The 14208-nt window shown below is 43.0% G+C and overlaps 1 protein-coding gene across 2 annotated transcripts in view; it reads left to right on the top strand.

Annotated features, from left to right (window-relative positions):
• fn1a (fibronectin 1a) overlaps positions 1 to 14208 on the top strand; it is a 34193-nt gene extending 19985 nt beyond the window's left edge. For both annotated transcript variants that reach the window (XM_074657498.1, XM_074657497.1), the window contains exons 21-49: positions 379 to 473; positions 830 to 998; positions 1118 to 1204; positions 1515 to 1706; positions 2259 to 2531; positions 3134 to 3248; positions 3374 to 3450; positions 3765 to 3854; positions 4040 to 4306; positions 4407 to 4523; positions 4673 to 4837; positions 4957 to 5112; positions 5221 to 5334; positions 5457 to 5726; positions 5924 to 6135; positions 6457 to 6544; positions 6689 to 6874; positions 6999 to 7088; positions 7833 to 8024; positions 8150 to 8239; positions 9171 to 9279; positions 9427 to 9646; positions 9825 to 9995; positions 10090 to 10228; positions 10865 to 11032; positions 11882 to 12007; positions 12195 to 12301; positions 12445 to 12564; positions 12763 to 14208. In XM_074657498.1, coding sequence (XP_074513599.1) covers positions 379 to 473; positions 830 to 998; positions 1118 to 1204; positions 1515 to 1706; positions 2259 to 2531; positions 3134 to 3248; positions 3374 to 3450; positions 3765 to 3854; positions 4040 to 4306; positions 4407 to 4523; positions 4673 to 4837; positions 4957 to 5112; positions 5221 to 5334; positions 5457 to 5726; positions 5924 to 6135; positions 6457 to 6544; positions 6689 to 6874; positions 6999 to 7088; positions 7833 to 8024; positions 8150 to 8239; positions 9171 to 9279; positions 9427 to 9646; positions 9825 to 9995; positions 10090 to 10228; positions 10865 to 11032; positions 11882 to 12007; positions 12195 to 12301; positions 12445 to 12564; positions 12763 to 12831 — 4274 coding nt within the window. In that variant the 3' untranslated portion in view covers positions 12832 to 14208. The remainder of the gene's footprint in view (positions 1 to 378; positions 474 to 829; positions 999 to 1117; positions 1205 to 1514; positions 1707 to 2258; positions 2532 to 3133; positions 3249 to 3373; positions 3451 to 3764; positions 3855 to 4039; positions 4307 to 4406; positions 4524 to 4672; positions 4838 to 4956; positions 5113 to 5220; positions 5335 to 5456; positions 5727 to 5923; positions 6136 to 6456; positions 6545 to 6688; positions 6875 to 6998; positions 7089 to 7832; positions 8025 to 8149; positions 8240 to 9170; positions 9280 to 9426; positions 9647 to 9824; positions 9996 to 10089; positions 10229 to 10864; positions 11033 to 11881; positions 12008 to 12194; positions 12302 to 12444; positions 12565 to 12762) is intronic.

Genomic DNA, 14208 nt, shown 5'->3' with positions numbered 1-14208 from the left:
CGTGATGAAATAATATATCGAGATATCATGATACACAATTACGTCATCCACATACCAACACAAAGTTCTCAGAAAATCTGATCTGAAATAAGCTATTTTGAGGGATTGTCTTATTTTTTTGTTTATTTCACAGGGACAATACATGTGGGCATTGTTACAGTGAAATAAAATGCAACCGATGCAATATATGTAGGACTACTAACCTCGAAAACCAAGATTGGTTATTTAAGATGAGTAGAGGACGCTGGTGTTATTGATACAGAAAGATAGGTGCAATCTTCTGAATATGCATGCAGTCATATGTAAATCTTCTCACTTGACATACCACGAGACAAAAACTAATCAGAACACACTTTTCCTCTCTGTGTGTGTTTGCAGACCCGCCGATGGGCAACGCTCCTCAATTCAGCACTGATGTGACCGACACCTCCATCGTAATCTCCTGGACTCCAGTTCCCCACATTGGATACAAGGTACACTCACTGCTAATACATAACGTATATTATACCCCATCACCCACCCACATATTCATAAATCTGATGCTCCCCATTCTGCCCCTTAAAAGATATTCTTCAGATTGTTTCCTTCCTGCTGTGGAAAGCACATTCCAGTTAGTCTTGGTTTAGTGCGTTGGCCCCATTGGAGTTAGATAACACGGGAACTGAAGACCTCAGGGTTAAAATGTGATTGATCCGAATATGTCACACCAGAGATGAGAATGTTCTACTGGCTTCCATGTTCTTGGGAAAACGTTGACCTCTGACCTTTACCTCCTGTACCCCCCCCAATCTCTGCCATCTCTCTCACACTGTGTGCATTTATCTTTCAGCTGACGGTTCGTCCCAGTCAGGGCGGAGAAGCCCCCAGAGATGTGACCTCTGACTCGGGAAGTATTTACGTTTCTGGTCTGACTCCGGGAGTGGAGTACACCTACAGCGTCCAGCCGGTTATAAACGGCCACGAGCAGGGAACCCCGGTCACACGCCGGGTGATCACACGTAAGAATAAACCTTTTTTATTCTTGTCTTCTGTTTTCTCTGTCCCCCCAATGTCTCTTCTTTATGAATATTTACCCTTTCCTTCTCCTCTGACTCCTCTTTTTCTTCTTCGTCTGCAGCTCTGTCTCCTCCTACTGATCTCAACCTGGAGTCTAACCCCGGCACCGGAGAGCTCATCGTCCAATGGAACGGGGCCGCTACACCAGGTACACACTCGGGATGCAAAACCGAACCTTGAGCTAATTTCTTCAAATTCGGCACAAACGTCCACTTGGACTCAACGATGAACTGATCAGGTTTTGGTGGTTGAAGGTCAAAAGGTCACTGTGACCTCTCAAAACACATTTTTGACCATAATAAGAATTCATATGCTATTTATGACAATTTCCCACAAATGTCTAACAGGATAAAATGATGAAGTGATTACATTTTGGACAGACATGGATGTAAACTGCAACTTGAAGGCATACAGCTGCGAGGCGGTAAACCTAGTTTTTCTGTCTCTCTCTCTCTAAGACATCACCGGCTACAGAGTGACATGCGCTCCCACCAACGGACAGCAAGGAAACAGCGTGGAGGAGTTTGTGGAGGCGGGTCAGAACTCCTGCACCCTGGATAATCTCAGTCCAGGAGTCGAATACAACGTCAGTGTTGTTACTGTCAAGGATGATATGGAGAGCACTCCCATATCAACTATCATTACACCTGGTGAGTGAGATATAGTCCTGGGGTTTTAATGGGTGTTTGAGACCATGAGGTATGGATATTCAAACCATCATTTCAGGGTGTTTGTGTCTGATTCTCATGATCCTTTTGTTAGAACAGGTAAGAGCAAACTGTCCCAATTTTTGAATTAATATATTATGTTGAAAGTTAATATTTAAAAAATAACACATTAGCTTTCAACATTTAACAGATACTAAATAGTTAGCATCACTGCTCTAACACTAATGCTGTATTACCTGTGTATATATGAATAATATTCACTGGAGACGCTTCATTGAATAACAGATGAAACCTCACCAGATGCTTATATATACCAGGAAAAGCAGCCTTGCATTAGCTCTTCCATTGGTGTGATATGTTGAGTATCTCACCCTACTGGAAGCAGACATTAACCACTTCCTCTTTCTGGCCCTTGTGTCCAACCCCTTTCCTTCTCTTCCACCTTTGCCTCTCGTTTGTTTGGTGTTTTTTTCTGTTGTCTTCTCTCTTCTTCCTCCACACCATTCGCCTCCAATCCTCCCTCCACCTACCCAGAAGTCCCACAGCTGACGGACCTCACCTTCAAGGACGTGAGCGACACCACTATCAGTCTCAGCTGGTCGCCACTCAACACCACGGCCATCACCGGTTACAGGATCACAGTGGTGGCAGCCGGCGAGACCATACCCATCTTCGAAGACACGGTTCTGCCAACGACCGGCCATTACACCGTCTACGGACTGGAACCCGGCATCGACTACGACATCAGCGTGATCACTGTGACGGAGAATGGCGAGAGCGAGCCCACCACAGTCACTCAGCACACCTGTAAGATCCACTGAACCAAAAACATTTCCTTTACTACTACTATCCTTAACAGTACATACATACAGTTATAAAAAAGAATACTGTGAAAACTCTCCTGTAGGCAGATAGACGGCGTTACTTGAGATGCCCAGCGAGGGCGACACAAATCACAGTGTGTGTGCTGAGTTATGTAATGTAATAAGGTTCTTGTTAACCCTGAGACATTACTCTTCAAGGCAAACCCTTTTAAGTTGCTGATGTAATTGCACAGCATGCTGTGTTGTCAGTTTAATAATCCTCTTTGTTTGAGTGTGTATGTGAGGACCATCTGGTTTTAGTTGCGGCGTTTAATCATACTGAGGCTCATTTTGCCCCCCAATGCAAACACGGCTTGTTTTCTCACTTTTAAGATGTCGTAAAACTTCAGATGGATTTACACTTACATACACATAAAACACACACTCTTCCCTTAAAAAGATGCTAGTGTGAATACTTTCCTCTTTCAGTCATTGCATTCTATTTTCTCCCCTTATTTGTCTCCTCACTCTTTCAAAGAATTATTATCTGGCTACTTTTTTTACTTGAGCAATAACAAAATACATTCTGCTCTCTCGTCTCAATAGCTGTACCAGCACCCACTGATTTGGGCTTTGGCCAGGTTGGACCAGACAGTATGGAGGTAACCTGGGTCGCTCCCAATGTCCCCAACACCGCCGACATCGACAGCTTCCTCATCAGGTACGAGAAAAAACAACAACAACCGTTCTTAAAGCTCAGCATTCAGATGTTATCTTGAGGACACACTGGTTTTAGTACATGTAAAAAAACATAACACAAAATGACTCCTTGTTGTTATTATTCAGGTATCATCCCATTGACGATGAAGATGACATTACAGAAACCAGCGCAGACGGCCGGAGTAACAACGTGGTGCTGAGGAGTAAGTTAGAGCAAAAACAAAGAATACACAACAACACAAAGACACACAAACAACTATATTTTGGGGCTGTCAAAGTTAATGCGATGATAATGCATTAAAGATACTGGCATCATATGAAAAGGAATCCATTGGTACCGACCATCTCATACTATCATGTCGGTTATCATAAGATTATTAAATACTTGAGAAAGTTCCCTTTAAGGTACATTTTGAACAGATTAAAAAAATGTGTGAATATTTTGCGATTAATCGCGATTAGCTATTTTAATCGATTGACAGATCTATTATATTTATGTCTTTTTCCCTCTCCACAGACTTGCTGCCTAACACAGAGTATCTGGTGAGCGTGGTGTGTGTGTATGAGGAGAGAGAGAGCTCGCCCGTTGTCGGCACCCAGAAAACAGGTGAGTCCAACATGATCTAATTTAACAGCAAGGGTAAATAAGTCCAGAAATAAGTATCAAGAAGCACAGATGCTGTAAATTGTAGTATTTAGGTGATCTTTTCAAAACATGTTTTGTCTTTATGATCAAAGATTTTTTTGCTGCACCTTCATGCATCCTTCTCTGTATCTCCCAACTTTTTTCAGCTCTGGATTCACCAGTCGGCCTGCGTTTCTCTGAGATCTTCACCAACTCCTTCACCATCCACTGGCTCGCCCCCCAGAGCAAAATCACCGGCTACCGTATGCGTTACCAGATGGTCAGCGGCGGCAGGACCAAGGACGAGCGTCTGCCCCCATCCAGGAACCACTTCACTCTGACGGGACTCATTGCAGACACGGAGTACCTGGTCAACATCTTCGCAGTGAGCGGGACCCAGGAGAGCCTGCCGCTCAACGGGAAACAGAAGACAAGTATGAAATCCTGATTTGATATTTGATTTCCTCCAGTAACTCACCATGTTATCATGTTTATTTATCTTTTTGTTTCTGGCTCTTCACTCTCTCTCTCCAGTCTCTGATGCTCCCACTGACCTGGAAGTGCTGGACTCCTCCCCCACCAGCATCACCGTCCGCTGGGACGCCCCACCTGTCACCGTACGCTACTACAGGATCACTCACGGAGAGTCCGGTGAGTTTGTTTTTTGTATTTATTTTCTTTTTCTAGTTCATACAGTGTTCACTTATTGTGGAAATGTTGTGTTTGGTCCGTTCATCAGTCTATTGAGTATTCAAATATTGGTTTCTCTAACATTTATCACATTATCATTCTCTATCCAGGAGGTCACAGTAATCCTAAAGAGTTCACAGTGCCCGGCTCTCAGTCCACCGCCACAATCAATAACCTGATGCCTGGTACTGACTACACTGTCACCGTCTACGCTGTGACTGGTAGAGGAGACAGCCCCGCCTCCAGCACTCCAATCTATGTCATGCACAAGACAGGTACACACACACCCAGAGACAAAACACAGTCACCAATTTCTTGTGATTATCCTGCCCCCCTCATGTTTCCATTCCACTCACAGCTTTCTCCTCTTCATCTCTCCGTCTTCCTCTCCTAGGCGTCGACTCTCCCTCTGAGATGGAGGTGATGGACGTGAAGGACAACAGCGTCACTGTGAAGTGGAGCCCCGCCCAGGGCCCAATCAAGGGATACAGGGTGACCGGGGTCCCCAGAAATGGACAGGGACAGTCTTTCACTGAGGTGGTTGCTCCAGGTATGCAGTGTTTGTCAGTATTTTAAAGTTTGAATAGACTTAAACTTGTTCTGGCTTCTAATGTCTCTTTCTTCCTTGTTTCTGTATCCTTGTCCTTCTCTTTTCCAGACCAGACAGAGATTACTTTCTCAGGACTGATGCCCACAGTAGAGTACGTTTTGAGCGTATATGCTCTTGGACAAGATGGAGAGAGCTCTCCACTGGTGGTGAATGCTATAACAAGTAAGGGATTGCTTTCTACAGAGATATTTGTGAAATATTGTTTGCCAAAATTGGAAAAACATCCTGTCCTCCTTCTTCTCTAACCTTGCCACCCCTTCTCTCTGCTCCCATCACCTTTTTAGATGTAGACCGTCCCAAGGACCTGACCTTCTCAGACATCGACTCCACCTCGCTGCGGATCACCTGGGACAGTCCTGAGGGAATCGTCACATCTTACCGGGTCATGTATTCAAGTCCGGAGGAGGGTGAGAGAGAGCTGCGTCCTGCTCCCCGAGGAGATGCTGAGTCTACGACTATCTACGGTCTGCAACCCGGCACTGAATACACCGTGAAGGTCATCGCTCTGCACGACGACACAGCCAGCACGCCACTGGTCGGGACACAAGCTACAGGTACGGAAGGAAATGAGTGCTAGATGTTGAAAAATGTGATGCAGAGAAGAAAAAGTGAAAAATAAAGTTCAGAAACCAAACACAAAGTGAATTTTGGGCCCATGGTATTAAAGTGTAAAATCCTTTATTCTGACTTGACAGTGTTCGATGAGCTCTGTTTCCCTCTAACCCTCTTTTTATTTCCTGTCCTCCTCCAGCCATCTCATCCCCCACCGACCTCCAGTTCTCCCAGGTCAGCCCTACCTCCTTCACTATGCGCTGGGCTGTGCCAGGTCAGGAGAACCGACTAAATGGCCTGACTGGCCTCACAGGCTACCGTGTGGTGGTGAACCCAAAGAACAAGAGCGGTCCTACCAAGGAGATCAACCTGGCTCCGGACGCCACACAGGCACACATCCCTGGACTCATGGTGAGTGTGGGTGTAGCATCCCTATAGCCGAATGACGGTCTAACTCTCCAACTGATGGTTCGCAAACTTTATTTGCTCCAAAAACTATATTCTGCGACCACATTGTAAACAAACCGTAAGGAGAAAACAAACAAAAACAAAATGTGTACATTTTTATCTTTACACAAATGACAAGCTCTGATTGATGGCAGACTCATACCTGTGGGTACACATGCATGCACATGCATGATTGCAGCTGCAGCCAGTATACTTGAACTCAGTCCTGTGGAGATTGTGCAACACTGTGAGAGACTGAAGTCTCTTTTTCTCCATCTCCCGTAGGTTGCAACTGCCTATGAAGTCCATGTTTACGCTTTGAAAAACTCTCTGACCAGCAGGCCAGTCCAAGGAGAGGTCACTACCCTGGAGAGTGAGTTTGTAACTCATAAATTGTGATATTCTGACAAAATGAATTCATTGTTTTGATTCATGAAAACAGACGGATAGTTCTTGTGTTGTGCAAAAAGGCCATTCTTGTCCCTTACTTTCTCGGTCTTTCCTCGTCTACCTCAAGACATCAGCCCCCCTCGCCGCGTACGTATCTCCGATGTTAACGACTCCTCCATTACCCTGACCTGGCGCTCCAAGACAGAAACCATCTCTGGCTTCCTGGTTGAGGCCACTCCCACCACCTCCTCTACAGGCTACATACCCATTCAAAGGACCATCGGCGCCGACTCACGCTCATTCACTATTACAGGTACACAGATATGAGAAAGTTCAAGCATTTACACACACAAAGATGTACTGTAGTGTAAACCAACAGCTGTTAATATTAAGCTCACACAATCCCTCACTGAGCTGTCACTGTGTCTTCGCTTCAGGTCTGGAGCCAGGCACCAATTACAAGATCAACATCTATACACTGAAAGGGAACGGACGCAGCGCTCCTCTCACACTCACTGCCACCACAGGTAACCATTCAGCTCTATCCTACTGTGTTAGTGTCATTAGTTTGAGTGTTACGTCTTTGCCGTGATGGCAAGAAATGTGTGTGTGTATATATATTTATTCTTCTGCTCTAAAAGAAAACAAACCAATAAATTAAAGGTACAGTGTGTAGGATCTGGCAGCATCTAGTGGTGTGGTTGCAGATTGCAACCAACTGAGCACCCCTCCTCCCTTTCAAGACTGCGGTAACGTGGAGTGCGATAAAGTGAACTGTGGTAACGCCGGTCGCCTCGCCCAGAGGCTATCCTTACCATAATAGCACTACTTTAGGAGCAACGGAAGTCAGACGGCGGCTGGCGGTACCACGGTTTTGCACTCCGTGGCTCACGTTACCGCTGTTTCACAATATTTATATATATATATTTGTAACAGCAAAAAACTTCATTAATGTGGATTCCAGTGTTCAATCAGGAAAATTAAGCTGATAGCAGCTTGATCTTACGACAACTTAATGAAGTGTGCTTCAAATTTTAGAATAAAAATATCACAAACCAGCATTATAATATTTTCAGATTCACTATAATTTGTGAATATAACATTTTTACCCTCTTTAGTTTGTTTGCCCTTACATAATGCTGAGTGGACAAACTTCATTACATATAAATCAGTATTTTGGTAATTTGCAGATGTTATTTTATGTTTCTTTATTAAGTGTCTAATGACATGTAGTTTTTACGAGTACTTACTTATTTGTCTGTCTCTTCCAGCCAAACCGTTGGTCGTCCCGCCCACCAACATCCGCTTTACCTCCCTGAACCCGAACAGCATCTCTTTCACCTGGGAGTCGTCACGCAGCCCAGGGGTTACCGGGTATTATGTCACCTATGAGGAGGCCGGGGGTTTGCCTCGAGAGGTCATCCCCAGACCACATGCAGGCCAGACCTACACCATCATCAATGGTGAGTGTGGAGCATGACATTTACTGTACACAGTAAACAAAATGGAACATACGTACATGCAAATACATTGATTAAAAAAATTTGGCAAATAACAAATGTTTGTAACTTTTTGGTGTATTCGTTAGGTCTGAAACCAGGAACGGAGTACGTCATTAAGATTGTGGCGCTGCAGAATGCTTTGAGAAGCACAGCTCTCGTGGGCAAGGCCAGAACACGTAAGTTCACCCACCAACCACATGCTGGCGTGAATGGCCCCTTGCAAACTTCAGATCTTTAACTTTTTTTCTTTTATTAAAGTGAAGATTGCTCCCATGTTGAAAATATTCAAGACATTGTGACAATGTCAAAAGACTACACTGTCATTTTTGAGAAACAGGGCATTGACGGAAACTGTATCCCTATCATCCTTTCATTTTAGATTATGATATTCTGAAGTATTACATACAACTGGTGCTGCTGTAGAATCATAAAACTAGCAACTATTAAGTCTTCCCACAAAAGAGTTCATAAAACTATAAAATACAACATTATGGGCTGTTTTTATATTACCCACTTTCAGGAGTTGTGCCAAGAATTGCACTATTTAGGTGAGGTAATCTCGTGTCTCCACTCGAGGAGAGAGCTTGGTCTGATAATGCTGATTTGTTGTAATGAAGAATAACTTCTCTTTTCTTTAAACTTATTTTTAACTACATCAGACGTTTAAGCCATAACAGCATGAATTGTTTCTGTTGGCAACAACATTGTCGAAGTGACAAGTAATAAGTAATCTTTCCCACATTTTAACAATTGCCATATGTTTGAGCGCTATGCTCTGCTGCCCTCTGCTGGCTGTCGAACTGCTGCTAATGTAGAATTACAGCATATAGCCCTTGACACAACCAACCAGGTCGCAACTATAGCCTGTACTGGGATCAAATACACACCTCATTATACATCAGTCTGTGTCTGGGCTTTTATGGATCCATCAGAAACATGTTTACCCTTTAAAATCTTCACTATATTTTAGTTTTCCTGTTGAAAAGAATTTGATAACTGACTATTTCCCAGAGAACACAACCATCTTGTGTTTTCACCTGCTAGTGGATCAGTGCATTTGCTTTGCACTACTTGCTTATAACAGCCATGTGTCTCTTGTCCAATCAGAACCAGTTCCAGATCATCAGCTGTTGGTCCCCGAGCTGCCACAGCTTCCTGTTCCTCACCGACCCACCACTGACATCCTGGATGTCCCTGAGGCCTTCAATGACAAGATGTAAGAACCTGCATAATCATAATGAAATTATTAATTAAGCACAAAAATGCAAGACCAAGAACACTTCATTTTTTTCCATTCATTTTCCCATTTGCATCTCCTGTTGTTATTCTCTCCTCATGGCTCTCTCTCTCTTTTTGTGTCCAGTTTTGACACCAACCAGGTTCACTTGGCTGGTACTAGTGGCCAGAACATACCGGGCCAGCAGGGCCAGCACATCTACACCGAGTACCAGAACCTGGGCCCTAACAACGGACTCCATGGCCCCTTCAGTGGACCCAGAGAAGGCATGAGACCGACTCTCAGAGAGCCTCTGATCTATATTCCGGTAGCAGGCCCTGATGGAAACAGAGTACCCTTGGTCAAGGTGTGTGAGACTTAAATTATCTGTTGTAAATCTTCTTCAGAAATATTGAACTTAAACAGAAGCTAAACAGCAGGGTTACTAATATATTAGCTGTCGAGCCTTTAATATTTAAAATAAAAGTGTATATATGATTTTATGACCTCACATGATCTCTGTACTCTTATGTTTGATCCTGCAGGTGAGCGACGGTCCCCTGCCAGGTCTTGCGTTTGGTTTCCCTGACAACGAAACAGAGTTGCCCCAAGAAGCACAGACGATCACGACCATCTCTTGGTCTGGTGTCCCTCACACTTCAGAGTATGAGGTGTCCTGCAATCCCATTACACACCTGGAGGAGGGAGGCTTTCAGGTATATACACACACACACATAGTCACAGACACACATACATATTTACTGCTGGAGAAGTAAGGACCTCTTATTAACTTTCTCTTCCTCCATATAGATGCGTCTTCCTGGCACCTCCAACAGTGCCACGCTGATTGGATTGACATCCGGAGCTTCCTATAACATCGTAGTGGAGGCCATGAGGGGCGGGGCTAAAGAGAAGGTTTTGGAGGAAGTCGTAACCGTTGGCAACGCTGGTACAGTAGTCCTCTCTGACCACTCTCACAACAATAAAGATTAATGCTTATTTTCAGGTGCATACTCCCCAAAAAAGCCCAGTTTGCTCTGATTGGTCAGCTGACCCACTGTTGTGATTGGTCAACCTAACTTTTCGGACTCTGCTCCGGCTCCGCTCTAACTAGCTTTGTTTAAGGCCGTATTAAACTAGCCACTAGGCAGGTATTATGCTTAAGTGTTACTTGGTGACATCACCACGTTACGGGAGAAAAGGCAGGTTTGGTGTGGACTTTATAACTTTGCAGACCTTTTACAAGCATAAAAAACTATAGCCTATAACGCACTAAAGGAAAGGGAAAAAGCAAAAAAGCATAATAGGTCCTCTTTAATATGTTTAAAGTTTAATATGCATTCCTATGTAGCACATGTATACACAAAGATGTACGATTAGTTAATCGTATAAAATCTTATTATGAATAGTAACTGTATAGAGACACTATAATAAATGTTTTTAACAATGTTTAAATATGAACAATTTGATGACTATAACATTTAAATCAAATTATAGAGCATAATGTGTGCATCATCTATCTTTGTGAAGGTAAACCACATCAGATGGCTCTGTTCTCAACACATTTGTTTCTTCCATCCCTTAGTTCCAGGTGACATCCCCATTAACGGCAACCGGGACGTGTGCTACGACACGTTCACGCAGACCTACCAAGAGGTTGGCTCTGAGTGGGAGCGCATGTCTGAGACGGGCTTCAAGCTGTGGTGCCGCTGCCTGGGGCTGGGCAGCGGACACTTTAGATGTGATTCATCCAGTGAGTGAGCTTAATAACCCCATCCCAGCATGCTTTGCAAACAACACACCATGGAATTAGAAAACAAATAATTCTATGTGATTTACTCAAAGAGGAATTTATAAGAGGATCATAAACAAAACTGAAAAGACTTGTTGGAGTTATGTGGGACACAAAACAATGTTTTACGTCACGCACTTTATAAATTCCTGAGCTACAGTTCAAAGGCCATAGAATTGTTCTATGTGCAGCAACACGCAGTACTAAAATGACGGCATTGGCAGCCTTAGCAACGGTAACTAGATCATTTATAGCAGACTGTTTAATTGAATATAGTCTGTTTGTGGTCTGCCCATGTTGGTATCTCTGATCTGCCTCTTTAACCTGTGACAGAGACAGCTAAACTAACTGGCCAGCTTCAGTCTCAGTTATTTGTATTGTCCATGTATCTAACACGACAATACCAGAAACTGAGATCACCATCCATCACCCGCCTGTATGTCTATGTGTGTGTCTCCACTGGGACAATGTGTGTATTCAACTGGGAACCAGAAAAACTCACTCACACTCTGTCTAATTTAAAGGATGAGATCACATGTTGTTTGAAATACAAATGTATTTTTTTCAGATTGTGTTTTATGCTTGTTTTACAGATGTTATGAATTTAGCTGTGTGGAAAAATCAGTTTCTGTGAATCTTTATCTGCAATGTGAAGAGGAAAAGTTTGACCTTTGGAATTGCTCTCCCCGTCTTTGCCATTTCCGATCCAACTTTCCTCCCTCTCCACGCCATCCTCATGCATTTCTCTTCTCCCTCCCTTTATACTCTCTTTCGCTCTTTCTCTCTTCCTACGTCTCCTCCCTCCTTCAGAGTGGTGTCATGACAACAATAATAACTATCGCGTCGGAGAGAAGTGGGATCGCCAGGCTGAGAACGGTCACATGATGAGCTGTACCTGCCTGGGCAATGGCAAGGGAGAATTCAAATGTGAACCCCGTAAGTATAGACTGACACACACACACAGAACTAGAACTATACTCACTGAGACGTCAGGCTTGTGATACAGGATGGTTCCTTTATATTTATTCTTTCAGTTCTTTTTCACGGATATTCAATTGCCCATTCATGTCTGTTGTGAAATGAATTGAGAACTGATCTTTGATATGAAACTCTCAACCTCCAGATGAGTCGACATGTTTCGACGATGGGAAAATGTACCAGGTGGGAAACCAGTGGCAGAAGGAATACCTGGGCGCCATCTGTACCTGCACCTGCTATGGAGGACAACAGGTGTGTAACACAAAAACCTATTCAGTGCTGCTTTATGGGTAATGTCGATGCGTATTACGATCAGAACCTACATTATGGAGTCTTTGTGTTCAGACTGTGTGTTGTGTGTGTGTGAGCATCAACCTCTCCCTCCTTCTCTTCAGGGCTGGCGTTGTGAGGACTGCAAGAGGCCGGTAGGACACACTGATGTGGACGCTGACCTCCTTCAACCTGTTCATTCAGATGTCTTCGACCGGTACAGAGAAAACGCTCTACGCAAACTGGTCAGTGTCTCACTATAAGTTTTACTATTAATATTCTGCTATTATTAGCCCTACCCATTATGAAAGTGTTCAAATCAGCATAGATTTGGTGATCTGTAATTTCTCATTGATGTAGAGGATGTTGCTGTGAACCAAGTCAAAACTAATAAATCACAACATCGCTTCTCTCTTCTTGCCCTTCCCTCCTCTGCTCTCCAGAACATCCAGTGTCCGATCGAGTGTTTGAGGCCGGAGCTGCTCGCAGACATTCACACCCCGTCAGATTAGAGAGGAGGAGGAGGAGTATGAGTAAAGGAGGATGAAGAAGTGAGACCCCTTACAGCGTCACTACCACTTCAAGAAGGAAGCCTCCTCCTGTTTTCACTAAAAAGAAGACATTTCCATCAGATCTGTGCCTTTTTAAAGGTTCCCTCGCCAAATTTAAGTGCCTTAACAAGACTTTTCTACACCAACCTCTGTGCCTTTTCAAACATCTGCCCAACCTTTCATGTTTCTTCTTCAGTAGAAAGAAGGAATTCTTCAACCGAGGAGTTTTTGACATCAATCTGTTAGAGCAAAAATCCTGCTGCTTTATCACCTCAACCCTGCCTATAGTGTTGACACACGCACACACACACACACACACACACACACACACACACACACACACACACACACACACACACCAGATGCAGTATTGTTGTGTATTTTTTACTGTTGCTTTGGGACATTCCATGACGATTATCTTCCTTTGACCACGTCGAAACACACCACTTCAAATGCGTCTGATTTTTTATAATTATGTTCCCTGATAATAACTGTTGTTACATTTTGAGTCTCACTGTGACTAATGTATATTCAGACAATATTTAGGTAATGGTACAATGCATTTTCTGGGTCCTTAGACATTTCCAAATCAGCAAAGGAATTTCTAAAGCCATGCAGTATTTACTTTGTTGGCCAAAACAACTTTTACAGTCGTCTCAGCTTGACTTAGACAAACCAGACCATCTCAGTCAGATTTAAATTAAATTGATTAGACAGTTTTTATTATCTTGGATAATCAGCATTCTTTGTAATGAAGGAGATTACAGTTGTAAAAGACGTACAATACTGTCAGCATCCTGCTATTTTGATGAACAGAGCAACGGGTCACTAAGAGTTCTCTTTTAGATTACAAGAAATTCAAAACAACAAACTTTCCTTAAAAAGATAAGCACTGTTACTTTTGAGTTGGTATTAAAAAACGTTGCGTTGCTATTATTACAGGATAGGCTCTTGAAGTCACCATGTAGATGTGATTCTGTGATCTGTAATGTGGGTATTTTAAAAGATACACAAGGTATAGTGCCTATGAAATGTATAAAGCAAAAGCTGACTGACCAAAACTGTTATTTCGAAAAAAAGAAAAGAAAAAGAAATGTTGGCCTTTTGGAAAATTCACCATTATTTCCAAGTGAAATGCATTTTAATTACATAAATGTTTTGTATTTTTTTGTTTATTTTTTAATTCATTTCTTTTATTTATCCCTTTTATTCAGGCATTTTGTTCAATGCTTTTTTGGGGTGTACACTTTATTTTTTGATTAACTTGTTTTTATATTGTTGGTGCCAAAATCTGAACTACTGTGGACTGAATATTTTTAATAAACGGACAAAATCCAA

The sequence above is a fragment of the Sebastes fasciatus genome, chromosome 14, assembly GCF_043250625.1.
Source record: "Sebastes fasciatus isolate fSebFas1 chromosome 14, fSebFas1.pri, whole genome shotgun sequence".
In the NCBI taxonomy this organism is placed as follows: Eukaryota; Metazoa; Chordata; class Actinopteri; order Perciformes; family Sebastidae; genus Sebastes; species Sebastes fasciatus.
The sequence above is the reverse complement of the archived record's forward strand: the minus strand, read 5'-3'. Positions and strand labels throughout refer to the sequence as shown.